Below are 15,498 nucleotides of genomic sequence, written 5' to 3'. Positions count from 1 at the left end.
CGTTTTTTTCTTTTTTTTTACACACATAATGATAAAATGTCGAATTCTACACCGCTTTTGCAAAAAATCATCAACATTCTGAAATAGTTGTAAACTCTACATTCTCATACAGTTATAACATAAAAGAAGAAAATACAAGGGTACCTAAGTTCTTCTTTCATGGCAATGTGATTGGAAATATTCCTCAAAATACCCCCGCCGTTTTCCACGATCGAAACAGTATTGGATAGAAGGGTGTCAACTAAAAAAGCCACTGAGCCATCGATTTGACAGATCTCTACCTAAAAAGAAATAAAGCCTTTCTGGAAGATGTCTTAAAACTTAACTCAATATTCAAAACTCAGGAGCAAAAGTGACATAAACTGATTTTTCGTACACTCTTAGTGAACTTAATCTCTTCAAGAATCCTGTTGAAGTACGGTGAATTGACGTTCTGTTTAGCAATGCAGAACGCGATGCCCGCTACTACGAGATTGGACCATCGGCGGTCCTAGGCCTGGGGGGGGGGGACTGTCATCCAGTTTTTCTGACATCAGACTTTGAGTTCCTTTTATTTATATTTTTATACTCGTATTACGGTACTTTAATTGACAATTGTAATTTTTGTTTCTCACTAATAGATCGTTTCTTCTCGTTGCCTTCGTGAACCATGATTCACGAGTCGATGGGGTATTTTGTTGCTGGGGAATTTGGGGTATTTTGTTAGCAATACTCCCGGCACTGATATGTCGGTTTCTTCTATTATCCACAGTTATAGGGTTGTATTTGTTAGCAGTCATTTATGTTGTGAATGTGATATGTCAAGTTAATCATACAATTTCATTCGGTGATCTTTCATAAGTGCAATAGCAAAGTGTGTTGTCTATCGGTGAGCAATATTTGAAGTGCTGACTGCATATTCCAGTTTTAGGTTATATCAAAGGTGTCTAAGCCGCTTCCATGGTTAGAATTTTTAATCGAAATAAGAAAACTAGCAACAACAGTTGTTCAGACAAACTCCCAGTAAAAGCAAGTAGAATGGGTAGTGATAATCCTGAATTAGACTCTACAACCTGAACCCCTTCTCAAAATAACGAGGCTTGTTTACGTTCCTGTGAACACGGTAGGTCAGTGCGTGTTAACAATCTAACAATAAGTCAGTCGATGGGCCTACCCAGTTATATGGTGTCTTTATATGTAAAATGTTGTCTTTAAATAGACATTGTTTGGTAATTTCCCAAGATCATTTAGTACATTTTGGTAACACAAAATTAAACTGGATTGAATACTAAAGAAAATGATTCGGTGATTTGCTTTCCATGCGATCATTTCCTGGTCCCTTTGGAAACAATGAACACACCTTTATCAAAAAAGGCTATCACAAATGTAAAATAATGGTGAATGAGAACACAAAGTGTCTGAGGCTCACAAGGATTCGATGACAATGTATAGAAGTTATTTATCATCAGAAGCTCAAGGAACAATTGCAGCCAAGTTAAGCCAAAAAGTTGCTGAAAATATTGGCGATAACAAAAAAGCAGTAAGCACTCCCAGTAAAGTAGCACTTTTTTGTGCACGTCAGGAAATAGGCTTGCGACGGCATAGACAAACAGCAAATCGTAAATCTGAAAGCAATAATAAAGAAAACTTCATAGATCTTGTGGTTACTGAAGTTTCCTAATGGCGTTAAGTTAGGTTTTTGATATTCTTCCAAAAAATGCTAATTGGATGTTTAAAGATTCTCAAAATGAGTTTTTGCACATTTCTCCAGGAATAGTTCAGAATAAGATTGTTGCTGAGGTCAAAGAAGATAGTTTTTTTTTCACTTTAATTGCTGATGAAACCATAGACATTAGTACAAAGGAACCAGATGTAGAAACAAAACAAAAGTGTTAAAACAGTTTTTGGAATTCGTTAAGCTTTCTGAGCTAACTGCAAAAGCGCTCTGCTCAAAAATATTAAGCTTTTTGTAAGAGAATGGTTTGAATATGAGGAAATGGACTGGCCACGCTTACGATGGTGCATCTGTAATAAGAGGACATTTGAGTGGAGTGAATGTTTTTGCTCGAGAAGTGGCAGAAAACCCATGTGTGTTTGTGCACTGTTACGCACATTACCTGAATTCAATTTTAGTTGACATAGCCAAACATGTCAAACTAGTTGATGACACACAAGGATTGCTTGAAGCTATTTATTCTTTACAGTCAGAACCTACTCTGGGACATCAAAAATTTAAAGATGCTCAAGAAAAGGAAGATCGCAAAAACATTTCCCTCATTAAAATTGCTCCAAAGACCATCTAATGATAATTAAGAAAATTAGCCTCAAAATATACTTTTTTTTCTAATTTTGTCCTGAAAAATCCCATTTGGCGTGCTGCTTTATTTACATGCTCTGCAAAACTATAACCAAAAACATTAAATTATGTTTATTACTGAAGTGATCATTTGTAATAAAAAAATAAATAAAAAGGAACCTGTTCCTGATTTAGCTGATGGTCACTTGTACAACTCAGCTTTGGAAGACAAACTCCTTCTGATTTGGCTAATGGTGACTTGTATAGCTCAGCTTTGGAAGACCACCTCCTCCTGATCTGCCTGTCGGGGACTTGTATAACTCAGCTTTGGAAGACAAACTCCTCCTGATTTGGCTGATAGTGACTTGTACAACTCAGCCTTGGAAGACCACCTCATCCTGATCTGGCTGATGGTGACTTGTACAGCTCAGCTTTGGACGACAAACTCCTCCTGATTTGGCTGATGGTGACTTGTACAACTCAGCTTTGGAAGACCACCTCCTCCTGATCTGGCTGATGGTGACTTGTACAACTCAGCTTTGGAAGACAAATTCCTCCTGATTTGGCTGATGGTGACTTGTACAACTCAGCTTTGGAAGATCCCCTCCTCCTGATCTGGCTGATGGTGACTTGTACAAGTCAGCTTTGGAAGGCCACCTCCTCCTGGTCTGGCTGATAGTGACTTGTACAACTCAGCTTTGGAAGACATACTTTAAAATAGAGATTAGTTTGGACCAAAAGAGGCATTAATAAGACATCTGAAACCCCATTGCATGAAAAACATTCAACCTCCCTTCACCACCTAAGATTCTGAGCTGTAAGCTCATTGGAAACGTATAATCATTAGCTTTTTTTGGGGAGGAGAACAAGAGTTGCCATTTTGGGGAGGAGAACAAGAGTTGCCATAGCAGCGAAAAACACACGCGCTAAAGGTTATTATAAAAAAATTAATAACATTTTGGGTAACTATGTTTCGACCCCTCTGGATAAATGCCAAAATGACGGATATAAGTTTGATGGGCGCATTTAATTTGAAATACAACTTTCCAGTAATTGGAAAAAGAGAAAGTAGCACACAAAAGAGGTACCACATTTGATGCAAAACCATTTCTAAGCCAGTCTTAACGGGTCATCCCAGTCTGAAAGGACGAGACAGCACACAGAATGTTGTAACTTAGCAAAGCTAGAAAAAGGTAAAATGTCAGTAATTATTTCACAAACTGATTTTAAACTGTATTTGCTCGACTAAGTCCAAAGGGCTATAAGTACGTGCATGATAGAACAAGCAGGTTCATTAGCTATAGAGAAACTGACTAAAGGGTAAACCAATCTGAAATATACCAAGTGTTTGAGTATATTAGCATCTATGGATGTTAGGTAAAATAAATAGATAAAATAAATGTATGCCAGATAAAAAAAATTCCTGCGGGTCTAATTGATTATTTCTTGATATTTCTACAATTTTTCATATATATAAATGACATCATTTTAAGACTCTTTAAACAATTGTTTCACAAGCATGGCTGACTCATATATGTCAGCTTAGTACAGTTGCTGTATGAGTTTTTCTTTTAGTAATTTCCTTAATGATCATACATAAGCATAGATACAACTTGATGAAATTCCCTTCCTCGGTACTATCTACACATTTACAAGATAGTTCCTTCAATATTTTCTTCGGATTGAATCCGGAAAAAATTCACCATTTTTCGGTGTGAATATTAACCAAGCCCAAGGATTCGGTTCTGTCCTTTGTGTCCTTGACCTGAAAAGTTCTGTGACACTGAATAGCTAGCCAGGGCGTATGCTGTATTAAATGACATAGAAATCACCGAAGAGTTTGGGTAACTTACAAGAGTGGGAACTACCGCCAGTGTCGAAGAAAACTATCAACACCATCTAACGTTTGAGATCTCTTGGAATTTCTTCATGCTTCTCATTTTTTTTCTTTCTCAAAAACTGAAATCAGACACATATTACAGCACCAATTTAGACAATTGCACTAAGTTTAAGTTATCATTACACATACAAATGCGAAGAAACACCAAACCCAAGATGGAATTCGTGGTTTTTGATCGATACTAGCGCCAGTTCCCACTCGCGTAAGTTACACATATTTTTTGGATACGAAATGAAACCATTTCGGAGAGGAATATGATTTAAATTAAAAACAAAGTTTTTGGTTTATTACAATGATTGCAAAGCACGATTGAAATGATTTCAAAAGACAAGTGAACTTGGTCTTTGGATTCTTATAAATTCAGAAGGAAGCTCATTTGCGCAGAGTCTCAATTGTAAGTTAAGAAGCTGTTCGTATTTTCACGATTGAAGTCTTCATTTTATTTCGCGATTTTTGTCTTGTACATGTTGCCTAATAACAGCTATAGACAGCCCGGGATTTCCGGAGCTTCAATTGATTTTTCGTCCATGCTACCAGCAAAACCTTCCCAGAGATTCCCTTTTTTTTTATTTTGTAATTCCAGGAAGATTCCACCATTATTGTCTGCTGCATTGAGATTGTTCACTAGCTCACGTATTACATTTTCTGTTTTGTCAGATATCCATTGAGGTAATAAATCAATGGCTTTCAATCTTTGTTTTTTAGGTTGTAGGATTTTTTTTTTTAGTTTTCTTTCTTTTTTGTAAATTTATTTCTTTTTTCTAACTTAAGATGTAACGCAAAAATCAGCCATTTCCTTTCACTAATATTGTCTACATCCCACTGTTATTTACTCGAAAACTTTGGATTTCTCTTGGATTCGTTTATTCCTAACAAAAATATTTATTACTTATGGATTTACCTATACGTATACGTGACCCGTTGAGATTGGTCAGTTAAATCTTAAAGTATACCCTGTACTCTGAGGCCACCGTATGTACGTAGGATATAACCCCCATACGTTCTATGAAGTCAAGAAAAAGTTTGGATACCTTGTTTTCACTGCAATGCCCCGAGAGATTCCATAAAGCAGACAAAATGGCCCTCAAGGTATTTTCCTTAGTAGTCTGCATAGCAGCTATCATTAGAGATCGAACAATTCCAGAATCTTTGAGAAATTCTTTGCTTCTCATATCAGCACGCCAGGATAGGTTCCGAATAACACTTGCATAAACCTATAGAGAAACCATGTGAATCGAAAGTCTAAAAATGTTAACGAAGCAATTACAAAAATGAACATTAATTACCGGGATATTGCCGTCCCTCAACCCCCCCCCCCCCCCCCAAGACTAGACTCATTTGCGCTTTACTAAAAACTAGATGGGTTGCTTACACTAAATGTTTAGTCAATAGTTTTCTCAGTAAATTTAAGAAGGATAAAAAAAGGAGGAAAACTGTAATAAAAATAAGATCGTTTCAAAATCGTAGAACTAAATGAATCGTCACTAAAACTGAATTAAATATTGTACATCGAAAAATTTAAGCATACATAAGTGTGTTCGTGCTATTCCTCAGGGCCTCGCTGAATTTAGTCAACTCATTTTTTCTAGATAAAAAATCATTAAAAAAAAATATACACATAAATTAGTCAATTGATTTTGATTTTTTATATATTTTTTACAGAAGAAATGCATTTGAAGTAAGAGACCACAGGTGACAATATATTACAGAACAAAATTTGTTTTTACAGATATACTATTTAAAAAAATAAATTCCTGGAAGCTTGAGCAGCATTATATTTTCTAAGTTTCAAGTAACAACTTTGTGATCATACATTTTCTTTAATAAAGCAAAAATAGCTCTCTAAATTCTTTGTAGCCTTAAAAGCGGCATACTGGTATATTATGTTTATTTTCTAACTGGTCATTATTCATTTTAAGTTTAAAACTCGGTTTTCTACTTTTCATGGAAAGTTCCTCTTTTTTCTGGTCGTTTTTTAACAGACGAAGTTTTGCGTATATCAATAATAGATGTTTTGGTTATTAAAATTACTTAACGAAACTAGTTATGTGTTTTATATTATTACATCAGCATTAGACTTGTAATCAACAACCTCAGAAATTCTTAAATACCACCTTTGGCCAAAATTAAATACTATTTGTGAAACATGTACTTAACACATATTGATTTTGGAGTCCAATATCACAATATTAGCCTCAGATTTGTAATCAACAAGCTTGGACAACGTTAAATACCAGCTTTGCTAGACATCAAATACAATTTGTGAAATTTATACTCAGTGTTTTGATTTGGAACAGCCCCATTGCAATCCTAATTACTTTTAATGATTAATATTTAATCATTTGGCAGCATTCCCTAAATTATTTGCGTGATGGTATTCACATTTCACTACATAGGCTCATGACTATAATTTTCTATAGGAGACACCTTCACTGGTAAGAGCTTTCCATGAGTGTTTTCTGTCTATGCTTTTTTTCCATGGCTACAATGGTTCATGGGTGCCACCTTACGCATGTGCAATCTTTCTTGGATTGAAGTGTGCAAACTCTTCAAAATTACATTAGTCATTCTTTGCATCATAAATATTGCTTCTTATGAAGTAAATTTGGGAGGAAATAGCAGACATTCTTCTTTTCAGGAAACAGAGTAAAGCACTTATCACCAGTTAAAAAACAAAATGATTGGGACTGGCGATATAGAAAACTTTCGACTTCAAGAAAAAATAGACTTCTACTATTATTCTACAGTCAAACCAAGTTGATTGGGCATAAAGGAACGCAAAATTTCGACTTTATTTGTAACATGCATTTCTGTGGGTTTTTTTTTCACTTTTTTTTTGTCCGTTGTTAAATTTTTAGAGGAGGGCCATCTTCATTCTCTTTGGATTCGTTACGACCATCGGGACAATTTCAAATCCAGTAGCACGAAATACCCACTTTTAGATATTATTTTGAATAATCGTTTAAACTAGCCCATTCAGAAGCATTTCAGAGCCTTTTATTGTTTATAGCAGGGCTTCTTAAACTATGGGTCGCGACCCCATTTGGGGTCGCGTAGCAAAATTATGGGGTCGCGAGTGATAAAAATATAATTTAACAAAAAATATTTTTTAACTTGTAAAATTATTGTTATAAAGAAAAATAACAATCATCGTAGATAAATGTATCATAAAATCTTCTGTTTCGGAAAGACTCTTTATACCAGCATTTCTATTCCGATCATTAAAATATCTTGTATAAATTTACTACGAATCAGAAGATGTTATAGAAATTTACAAGAAATGTAGATTTATTTTTGTCAATCTCTTAAAACCGAAATAATCCTGATAAATATTATCAACAAAATTTCTAAATGTTATTTCGAAGAAACTAAATAAACCTTTCTTGTCATTTTCATTTAGCCATTGTATGATTGTAAACGAAGTGCATGTTATTCCGAATTAGTCAGTTTAACCCTTTCGCGACCGACGGAACCTTACAGTCTCGGCATGCGAAAATCCTTTGGGCGCTTCTTAATTGATTGATAGCACCCGAATTGAACGACCTGCTTCAGGATGCTGTTAAGGTCATAAATTTTATTAAGAGCCATGCCCTTAACAGTCGCTTATTTTCAAATCTCTGTAAGGATACGGATTCCAACTACACAACTTAGTTATTACATACAGAAGTAAGATGGTTGTCAAGAGGTCAAAGTTTAAAAAGATTATTAGTATTAAAGGACGAGATCGAAATATTTTTAATTGAACGAAAATGTGAATTTGCTGTTTTTTTTTCAAAATGACTTGTGGCTATCCAAGCTGTGTTATTTGTCAGATATTTTTGCGAAGTTAAACAATCTTAACTTGTCTCTTCAAGGAAAAAATTGCGATTTATTTACTTCAAACGATAAAATTGAAAGTTTTATTAAAAAGATCAGCATTTGGAAAAGTAGGGTAAAAAAAAATTCGTTCGAAATGTTTTCCAGTGTCGACAATTTTGTAATTGAGAAAATTCATTGTAAAAATTTATTGCAAAAACTATTGTAGATCACTAAAAAGCGCTAGAAATACAGTTCCGGACATATTTTATATTAAATATTGATTTACAAAAAATAGTTTGGATTCAAAAGCCGTTTTGGATTGGCTTAAGTGAGATTGATCATCTGCCACTTAAAGCTCAAGAGGAATTTGCTGTGCTTTCGTGTGACTCAAACTTAAAACCACAGTTCCAAAAAAAAAGCCCTTGACTGAATTCTGGATCGGAACTAGAACTGAATTTCCCACAATCGCCGATATGGCATAAAATGTACTTCTGCCATTCAACACCACATATTTATGTGAAGTTACTTTCTCAGCTTTAACACACATTAAATCCCAATATCGTTCAGCGATAAAAAAAACTTTGAAGAGATCTTATGTCCAGCAGTTTCAAACATTATACCAAGATTTGATTTGTTATGCAATAAAAAACAGGCACATCCATCTCATTAAATTTTTAACGTAAACTTTAATTCAATATTTATCACGCAACTACTTGGATATATTCGAGAGAATTAAGACAGTCAGAATTCACTTTTGTTTTAGAAACTATAATAAAAACATTTCTATAACATTTTGTGCAAATTTCAATTTTAGATTTTTATATGTTTGAAAACGAATTTTAAATTTATATATTTTCATATGCTTATGTATATTGTTACCTAATAAATATATCATCAAAAAATATCAATTTGTTTTTCTTTTATATTTGTTGGGGTCGTTAAGAAACTCGCAATCATAAATGGGGTCGGGAACTACAAAAGTTTAAGAAGCTCTGGTTTATAGGCTTGTTATGGCTGATTTTTCACAAAAAGCTTAAGTTTCTTTCTTTTTTTATAGACTGTTGATAGACGATTACTTACCTGTCGCAGTTCTTCACATGGAGTCATCATCATTTTTGCCATGGAGATTAGAAAACCTTTGATGGCACTAAGTAAGGATTTGTTCAGGCTATCTCCAAATGTAAGGTTAGTAAGCGTCATTGTGACATAGCGTCTCATTGTTAGGCAGTACTGATTATCATTGTTAATTCCATGAGCCTCAACGTCAACCTAAAAAAAAATAGTGAAAACATATTGAATTTAATCCATTTCATATTTTGACTTCTTTTGCGGCGCAAAAGAAGTCAAATTCTTTTTGTCTTTTGAAATAATTGAATGATGCACAATTATACTAATACATTTCGTAATAAAAATAACTACGTATTTATACACAGAAAAAGAAAAGAGAGATAATTGGGTGAGGGGTGAAGGGAAGAGACAGGAGAAAAAACAGAAAGGAGAGGAGTTTAAAATATTAAAGTTCTCTTTCTCTTGGTCTACTTGATGAGCTTTATTTTATTTTGAGCGGGTGCTGCTCTAATGTAATGAAAACGTAGTCTTCCGTGATATCAAAACCTAACAAAATCAAACGCCCAACGGCAAGTTTCTAGGAAAATAGGTCAAACTCCATATTAGCAGAATTTCTACTTTTCAGAAAATTTAGTACAATAGTACAACAGAAAACAATCAGGCCCCAATTTAAAAAAAAATCTAAGAGAATTTCTACAACTAATTTAGAGAAAAATAATTTTAATGTTTTACCAGAACACGCAAGTAAGAAATGGCAGCTCATACCCCATCTTTGGCAGCCTGTATATTAGACCATGAATTTAAGATAAAAAAAACATTTCTTCGTCTACCAGATTTGGCATAGGAATAAAAACTTAAAAAATAGATAAAAAATAAAAGAATAAAGTTTAAGTTGAAACACAAGAATACTATGAGTCTGCATACCTGAAGCAGTTCTGCCAAGGCATGGAGTCCTCCCAAATGAGCAATGGCACTTCGATGCTCCTCTTCGAAGCTGAATTTCAACAAAGAAGCAACTGCTCCTCCAGGATGATTCTGCATATCAGCTATAAAAACAAGCTGGTTACAGCGTGATATAGAACAACAGGCCCGGATGCTAAACTTAAGAAAACACTATAGAAGTCAACATATAGAAATAAGGTAGTTATGATTGAGCCAAGCTGAGATGAGAGAAAGCTGGTTACCTCAAGAAATCTTTTCCATTAGACTATGAAACTCCAAGACGTTCCAAAACTAGGATTTCAGACAATACGGTACTTTATACGTTTCTTTGGTTCCCAGGTGATAGACAAGTTACATATGTATTTTTTAGCATGTCTGATATCCAAATATACCAAGAGGAGGGGAGCAATTAAAATTGAAAACCCAAAACAGGATATGTAATAAAGATAAAGACCCAAATTGAATCACTTACGGGGAGAGGAGGTCTTTGCACCGACCTTGGATAAAAAGACGTTAGAGTCCCCCCCCCCCTTTCAGTTTATTTGTGGGAAAAGGATCTATTGGGCTTTACAGCCAACATTGGAATACTTAATGATCAAATACTTCAAACATCATCGTATAGGTTTTTTCTATTACTGATTGGGAATTACGCAGGATATTCTTTTTTTTTTTGGGGGGGGGGGGAGAGTCCAAAATTGGTTCTCACTTATCCAGTTTTCACATGTCTACAGCAGACACAGGGAGAGAAGGAGTTTAAAGAAGCACGAGTCTTAGGGTTCAACAGGCGCTAAGATTATGAGGCGCAATTTATTCGTCCATCTTGGAAAACATTTCACCTCCCTTTTGAATTAATTTCACTCTTAATGGCGACTTCTAAGGGATTAATTTAGCTTTTAGGGTGGTAGTTATAAAAGAGTCAAGATTATAAATAGCAGAAATAAATAGTAGACTATGAAACCAGGCTAAGCCTCAATTTCTTAGCTAAGAGGCTATTAAAAAAATTATTTGAACAGTTAGGTAAGCTAGGACCAAATCGCAAGGTTTAAAGCCCTGATTCGTCTTCTAAAGAGAGATGTAGCTTACCCTTTTGCGACTATTACAAAGAACTACATATTAGATCCTAAAACATATCGAAGTTTCTACAAGATTAATTTAGAAAAATCTTAAAACATTAATATTTGGGAAACAATGAAGAACGATATTGGAACCTAAAACGAGCAAAAAAAGTCAATTAGTCATTTAATGAACGGAAACTACAATGAACTAACGAACATAAATTACTACGACTAAGCCTAAATCTGCCACCTTCTTAAAGCCCCAATAGGCTAGACGATCGTTTGAGCCTTATTGTGAAATCAAACGAATTGCGTCAAAAATACCGTCCGACCTCTTAAAATATCGATAAAGTGTTTTTTAGCATGTGAAATTGATTTGAAAGTCACAAATGCATCAACTCTAAGAAGTTGCTTTGATTTTTCCTATAAATTTGTTCAGTATTTTGATTATTTGCTTATTTTATGCTGCGACCAAAAAGAAAAAAAAATTATTCGAAATTTACGTCGTGTTTAGTAAGTCGCAAATGGCCATTTAGTTTTAAACGTTTTTACGGGGCGATAGTCCAGAATTGGTAGTCATATGCTATACTTTTTAACTGCCAGTTTTATTGTATGTTAAAAAAAAGGTGTTCGTGCAAAGTTTCTTTAGGCTGTTTTGCTCTAGACCCAAAATTTTGCAGCTGAAACTTTATTTAAAGTTGAAAATTTATATTTTAGATATAAAATGAAGCGATGACTAAATCTTTTGATTATTCCTGGTTCATTTCTCTTATCTTAGAGAGACAGTAGATTAAATGTACAATTACATGTACATAACCTCTGTAAGATAAAATTTACAACTCAAGACTTTGGATGAACCCAGTTATTGAATTCTCTCTCAGACAAATCTAGTGAATGAACCGGAAGTTATTATTTCGTTCTGTATAAATATGTTAGTTTCAATTCAGTGCTTTTGTTTTTCTGATGATGACGATCATTCTATATGTGGTCGAAATATCCAGACTTTTGTATCTGTTTTCACTGTCTAATAAATAGACTTATTACCATTTAAACGTTTTATTTATTTTTTATTTAACATAAAGATCTTTTTGTCAATCAGTTAATTTTCTTACAGTCTTACAACTGAAAAAAAAAAACGTTAATAGTTTTTATCATTACTAGAAAGAGGCTGTGAAGGTTACATAATATTTTTCCTTTTTATTTGAAAGAATTTAAGTAGTTTGATCGCTCATTATGACCCTGAAGATGATAGCAGCATCTATAAATAATTTAAATAAAAATTAACAACTAATAAAAAGTGTAATACTTACGATCATCAATCAGCCCTTTTATCTCGTCTGGAAACGCTACTTTTTTCTCCAGCATTTTTTCTCTCAGATAGTCGCTATAATTTCGAACAGTTTCCAAAAGTTTTAATATCCTCGCTTCTTTCCTCGTTCTTTTGTCATCGACTTGATTTAGCACTACATTTCGAAGAGCCAGAGAGGCTCTACGACGTGCCTCAGAGTCTGGAGGACTTTGAGGTGAATTTATATTGGTTCCCGGAGGGATTAGGTCACCACCATGTAGAAGCTGCACTAGTAGAGGCAGAACACCTGCAATTACATCCAGACTAAATGTTACCTGATTATAGTCTTACTTGTTTCAAATTTACGATTAAGATTTGTAAAGCTGCAATAAAACAAAACTGAAAAGTCCAATTTTCAGGGAAGTAACAATTTTATTTCATAGTAACTTTTTTAAAATTTTACTAACTAAAGTTGACTTAACCACAACTGAAATAAACCTTCAATTTTGACCCCATTGGTAGAGTTGTACTATAATTACACTTTTTTTATGAAGCCCTGATTTAGGATACCGTGAGAGCGTAATATATCAATTTTTAAATTTTCAACTATATGTGTGTTATTTGAGAACCCTGACTAGCAGAAAAGCTCAAATTCAAATGAATTTAACACTACATGATACCCAAAAATAAAGCAATGCAGAATTAAGGAGGCTAAAGCAACTAATCCGCTAATAAAATGATTTATAGAATCGCTTTAACTATTTAATATCTCAACTTTAAACTCACCTTTTCCTAGTTGAAATGATACCTCTTTCAATGATTTTATTTTTCTATAGTTCAAATTAGCAAATTTTGAAGAAAGTTACAAAAACAAGAACGACTGTTTCAATACAAGACGAAATAAAGATAAAATTCAAGTATAATATTATTTTTTATTTCACCACTGTAAGAAAAAAAAAACTATAAAGAAGGCCTATATGCCTGGGCAGTAGCTTTGAACAGTTCTTTATTGGTTCAAAATATGTTATTAGAGCTAAGCTATAAAAATAAAGTTAGTCAGATAAAAAAAGAAGAAAAAATATAAAAAAAGAAAAAAAAAAGAAAACTAAAATAGAAGATAGGAAAAAAAAGTCGAAGAACCGATTGACAAGACTTACATACATATAACATACGATTTACAGATGTATAAAATCATTATTTGCTAATTATCGAACAGTTTTGTTCACCCCTATATTTTAACATATAATAAAAAATTTCTTGTCAAAGGACTGTAGGATTCCTTTTGGATAAATAGCCTTTGGCAATCTGCACTCCAAGGTCTCCGAATACATAGATTCTTAACTTTTGGATGTTATGACTGACTTTCAGGAAATGGCTGATAAAGGTTTGAAATTTGTTTGTTGTTGGGCCCCTGGCACTAATTATCAAATAAACGTCCCGCTTCTTCTATATACAAAGTAATTTCATCCGTGTTGTAATTTCTCTTATATGGACTATTTTCAATTGCGCTTCAGACGCATTTATTTTTCAAGCTTAAGTATGACCCAGAAAATATGTTGGCTTATAGCATTAATATTTTGTATGAATCATCATACTAGGTCGGTGAATCTTTCTCCATTGATTTTAGTTCATGGATACTGCCAAACCCAATTTTGGATTTCATTGTTTTGATATGACCGCGTCTACACTGGGCCAAGTCCGAGGCAACCTTACTTTTTGCGTGTATATTTTTTTTTTTTTTTTTTAGCTAGACCATCGAGAGTTTATGAGATGCTCTTAGAGAGTTAGTCTAAAGTTTTGTTCAAGTCCGTCTTAGAGTCGTTGGATTGACACTTTGGCCAATAACAGTGGTTTTTATTTTCTAACCCCGCTATTGGTTACTCCCCTTACCCAGTTAAGTTTCGAGAGAGAGTTTCCATGCGAGTTCTTAAAAGGCATTCCTTCCCTTAATCCTCCCCGATAATTGTCTCTATTTTGATTTGCCAATAGCTTTCAACAAGTTGTCTCTACCATTACTTGTTCAAGTGTAAAACATAACACTTCATGAGTCCTTGTTTCGTCCCGTTGTAAAATATACAACACCTCTGTTCACAAAAATGTAGGGGGGGGGGCAAGAATTTTTTTCGATTTTTTAATGAAGACAAAAAAAACATAACAACATTAAGCAAATATACCTAAAAAAGAAGGTAACCATAGATTTTAATTCTCTTAATTAGCAGGAACCATGATTTACTAGGTTGCAGCTGTTACTGCAACAACGATTAAAATTATATCACTTTTTTTTTAATTACAAAAGGCACTATACATGGCAACTTCGGTTTAAAATAAACTATTAAACAGCTCTTTGATGTTTTAGCACCCCCGCTAGCTGCGGAGAAGGAGAAAAAAAAATGTTTTCGATGCAGAATATCGTGGTTGCAGCAACTTAACTTGTTTTTCAAACCAATGGGTTTTCCTTGTTGTTCAAGCCAAAGGACTTCAAGTTTTCTTTACAGGGTTCTCAGACAAGACAATCCTAATGGTGTAGGGGAGAGTCGGGTAAGACGGACCCCATTTTGGTTTTTCGTCTGTGGAAGAGGTTGGAAACAAGCAACGACTGACGAAAGGTGTCTAACTTGTCCCCAAAACATTGAATTATGTAAAGAAACCTTCTTCACACATAAATCAGCCGTATTTCCGGGCCCAGATAAAAAAAACTGAAGTTGGTCAAAAGGTCCATCTTGCCCACCCCATAGGATAAGACGGACCAGCCCTTTGGGCAAGACGGACCCAATTGCTCAAAAAGATTGATTGTCTCTAAACAATTTTATTTCGAATACTTAAAATACTAGTAGTAAGTAAAAAAGTAAAAAGTTAGCAAATAACTATATTTAAACACTGTACGAGGCCAAATCTACGTGAAAAACGAACTGAGCCGACTGTCTCGTCGTTTCACCCGAAGGGGTCGGTTTTGGCAGCTTTATGATGACCTCTTCTTTTCGCACGAAGCTCATCTCCTCAGTTGCCGTGAATTTACTCGATGGAGCTAATCGCTTCCAAAACTGAACTTGGAAACCATCAGATTCATAATCACACACAACTCCAACATAATTCCTGAAGCTCTTCTTGGTCGGCACTTTCACAACCAAGATATCCCCACTTTTTGGTTCGGTTCCATCAAGAAACTCCTCCT

General features: G+C 34.3%; 1 protein-coding gene across 2 annotated transcripts in view; it reads right to left on the bottom strand.

Moving 5' to 3' along the window:
* Positions 1–15,498, bottom strand: part of LOC136031855 (adenomatous polyposis coli protein-like) — a 127,465-nt gene that overhangs the window by 53,924 nt on the left and 58,043 nt on the right. For both annotated transcript variants that reach the window (XM_065711720.1, XM_065711719.1), the window contains 5 exons: positions 12,349–12,633; positions 9,966–10,087; positions 9,054–9,242; positions 5,207–5,389; positions 145–281 (listed from right to left, as the gene is read on the bottom strand). In XM_065711720.1, the coding sequence (XP_065567792.1) occupies positions 145–281; positions 5,207–5,389; positions 9,054–9,242; positions 9,966–10,087; positions 12,349–12,633 (916 nt within the window). The remainder of the gene's footprint in view (positions 1–144; positions 282–5,206; positions 5,390–9,053; positions 9,243–9,965; positions 10,088–12,348; positions 12,634–15,498) is intronic.

Source organism: Artemia franciscana, chromosome 10 (genome assembly GCF_032884065.1).
Source record: "Artemia franciscana chromosome 10, ASM3288406v1, whole genome shotgun sequence".
Classification (NCBI taxonomy): domain Eukaryota; kingdom Metazoa; phylum Arthropoda; class Branchiopoda; order Anostraca; family Artemiidae; genus Artemia; species Artemia franciscana.
Note: the sequence above shows the minus strand (reverse complement) of the source record. Positions and strands in the feature narration are given on the sequence as shown.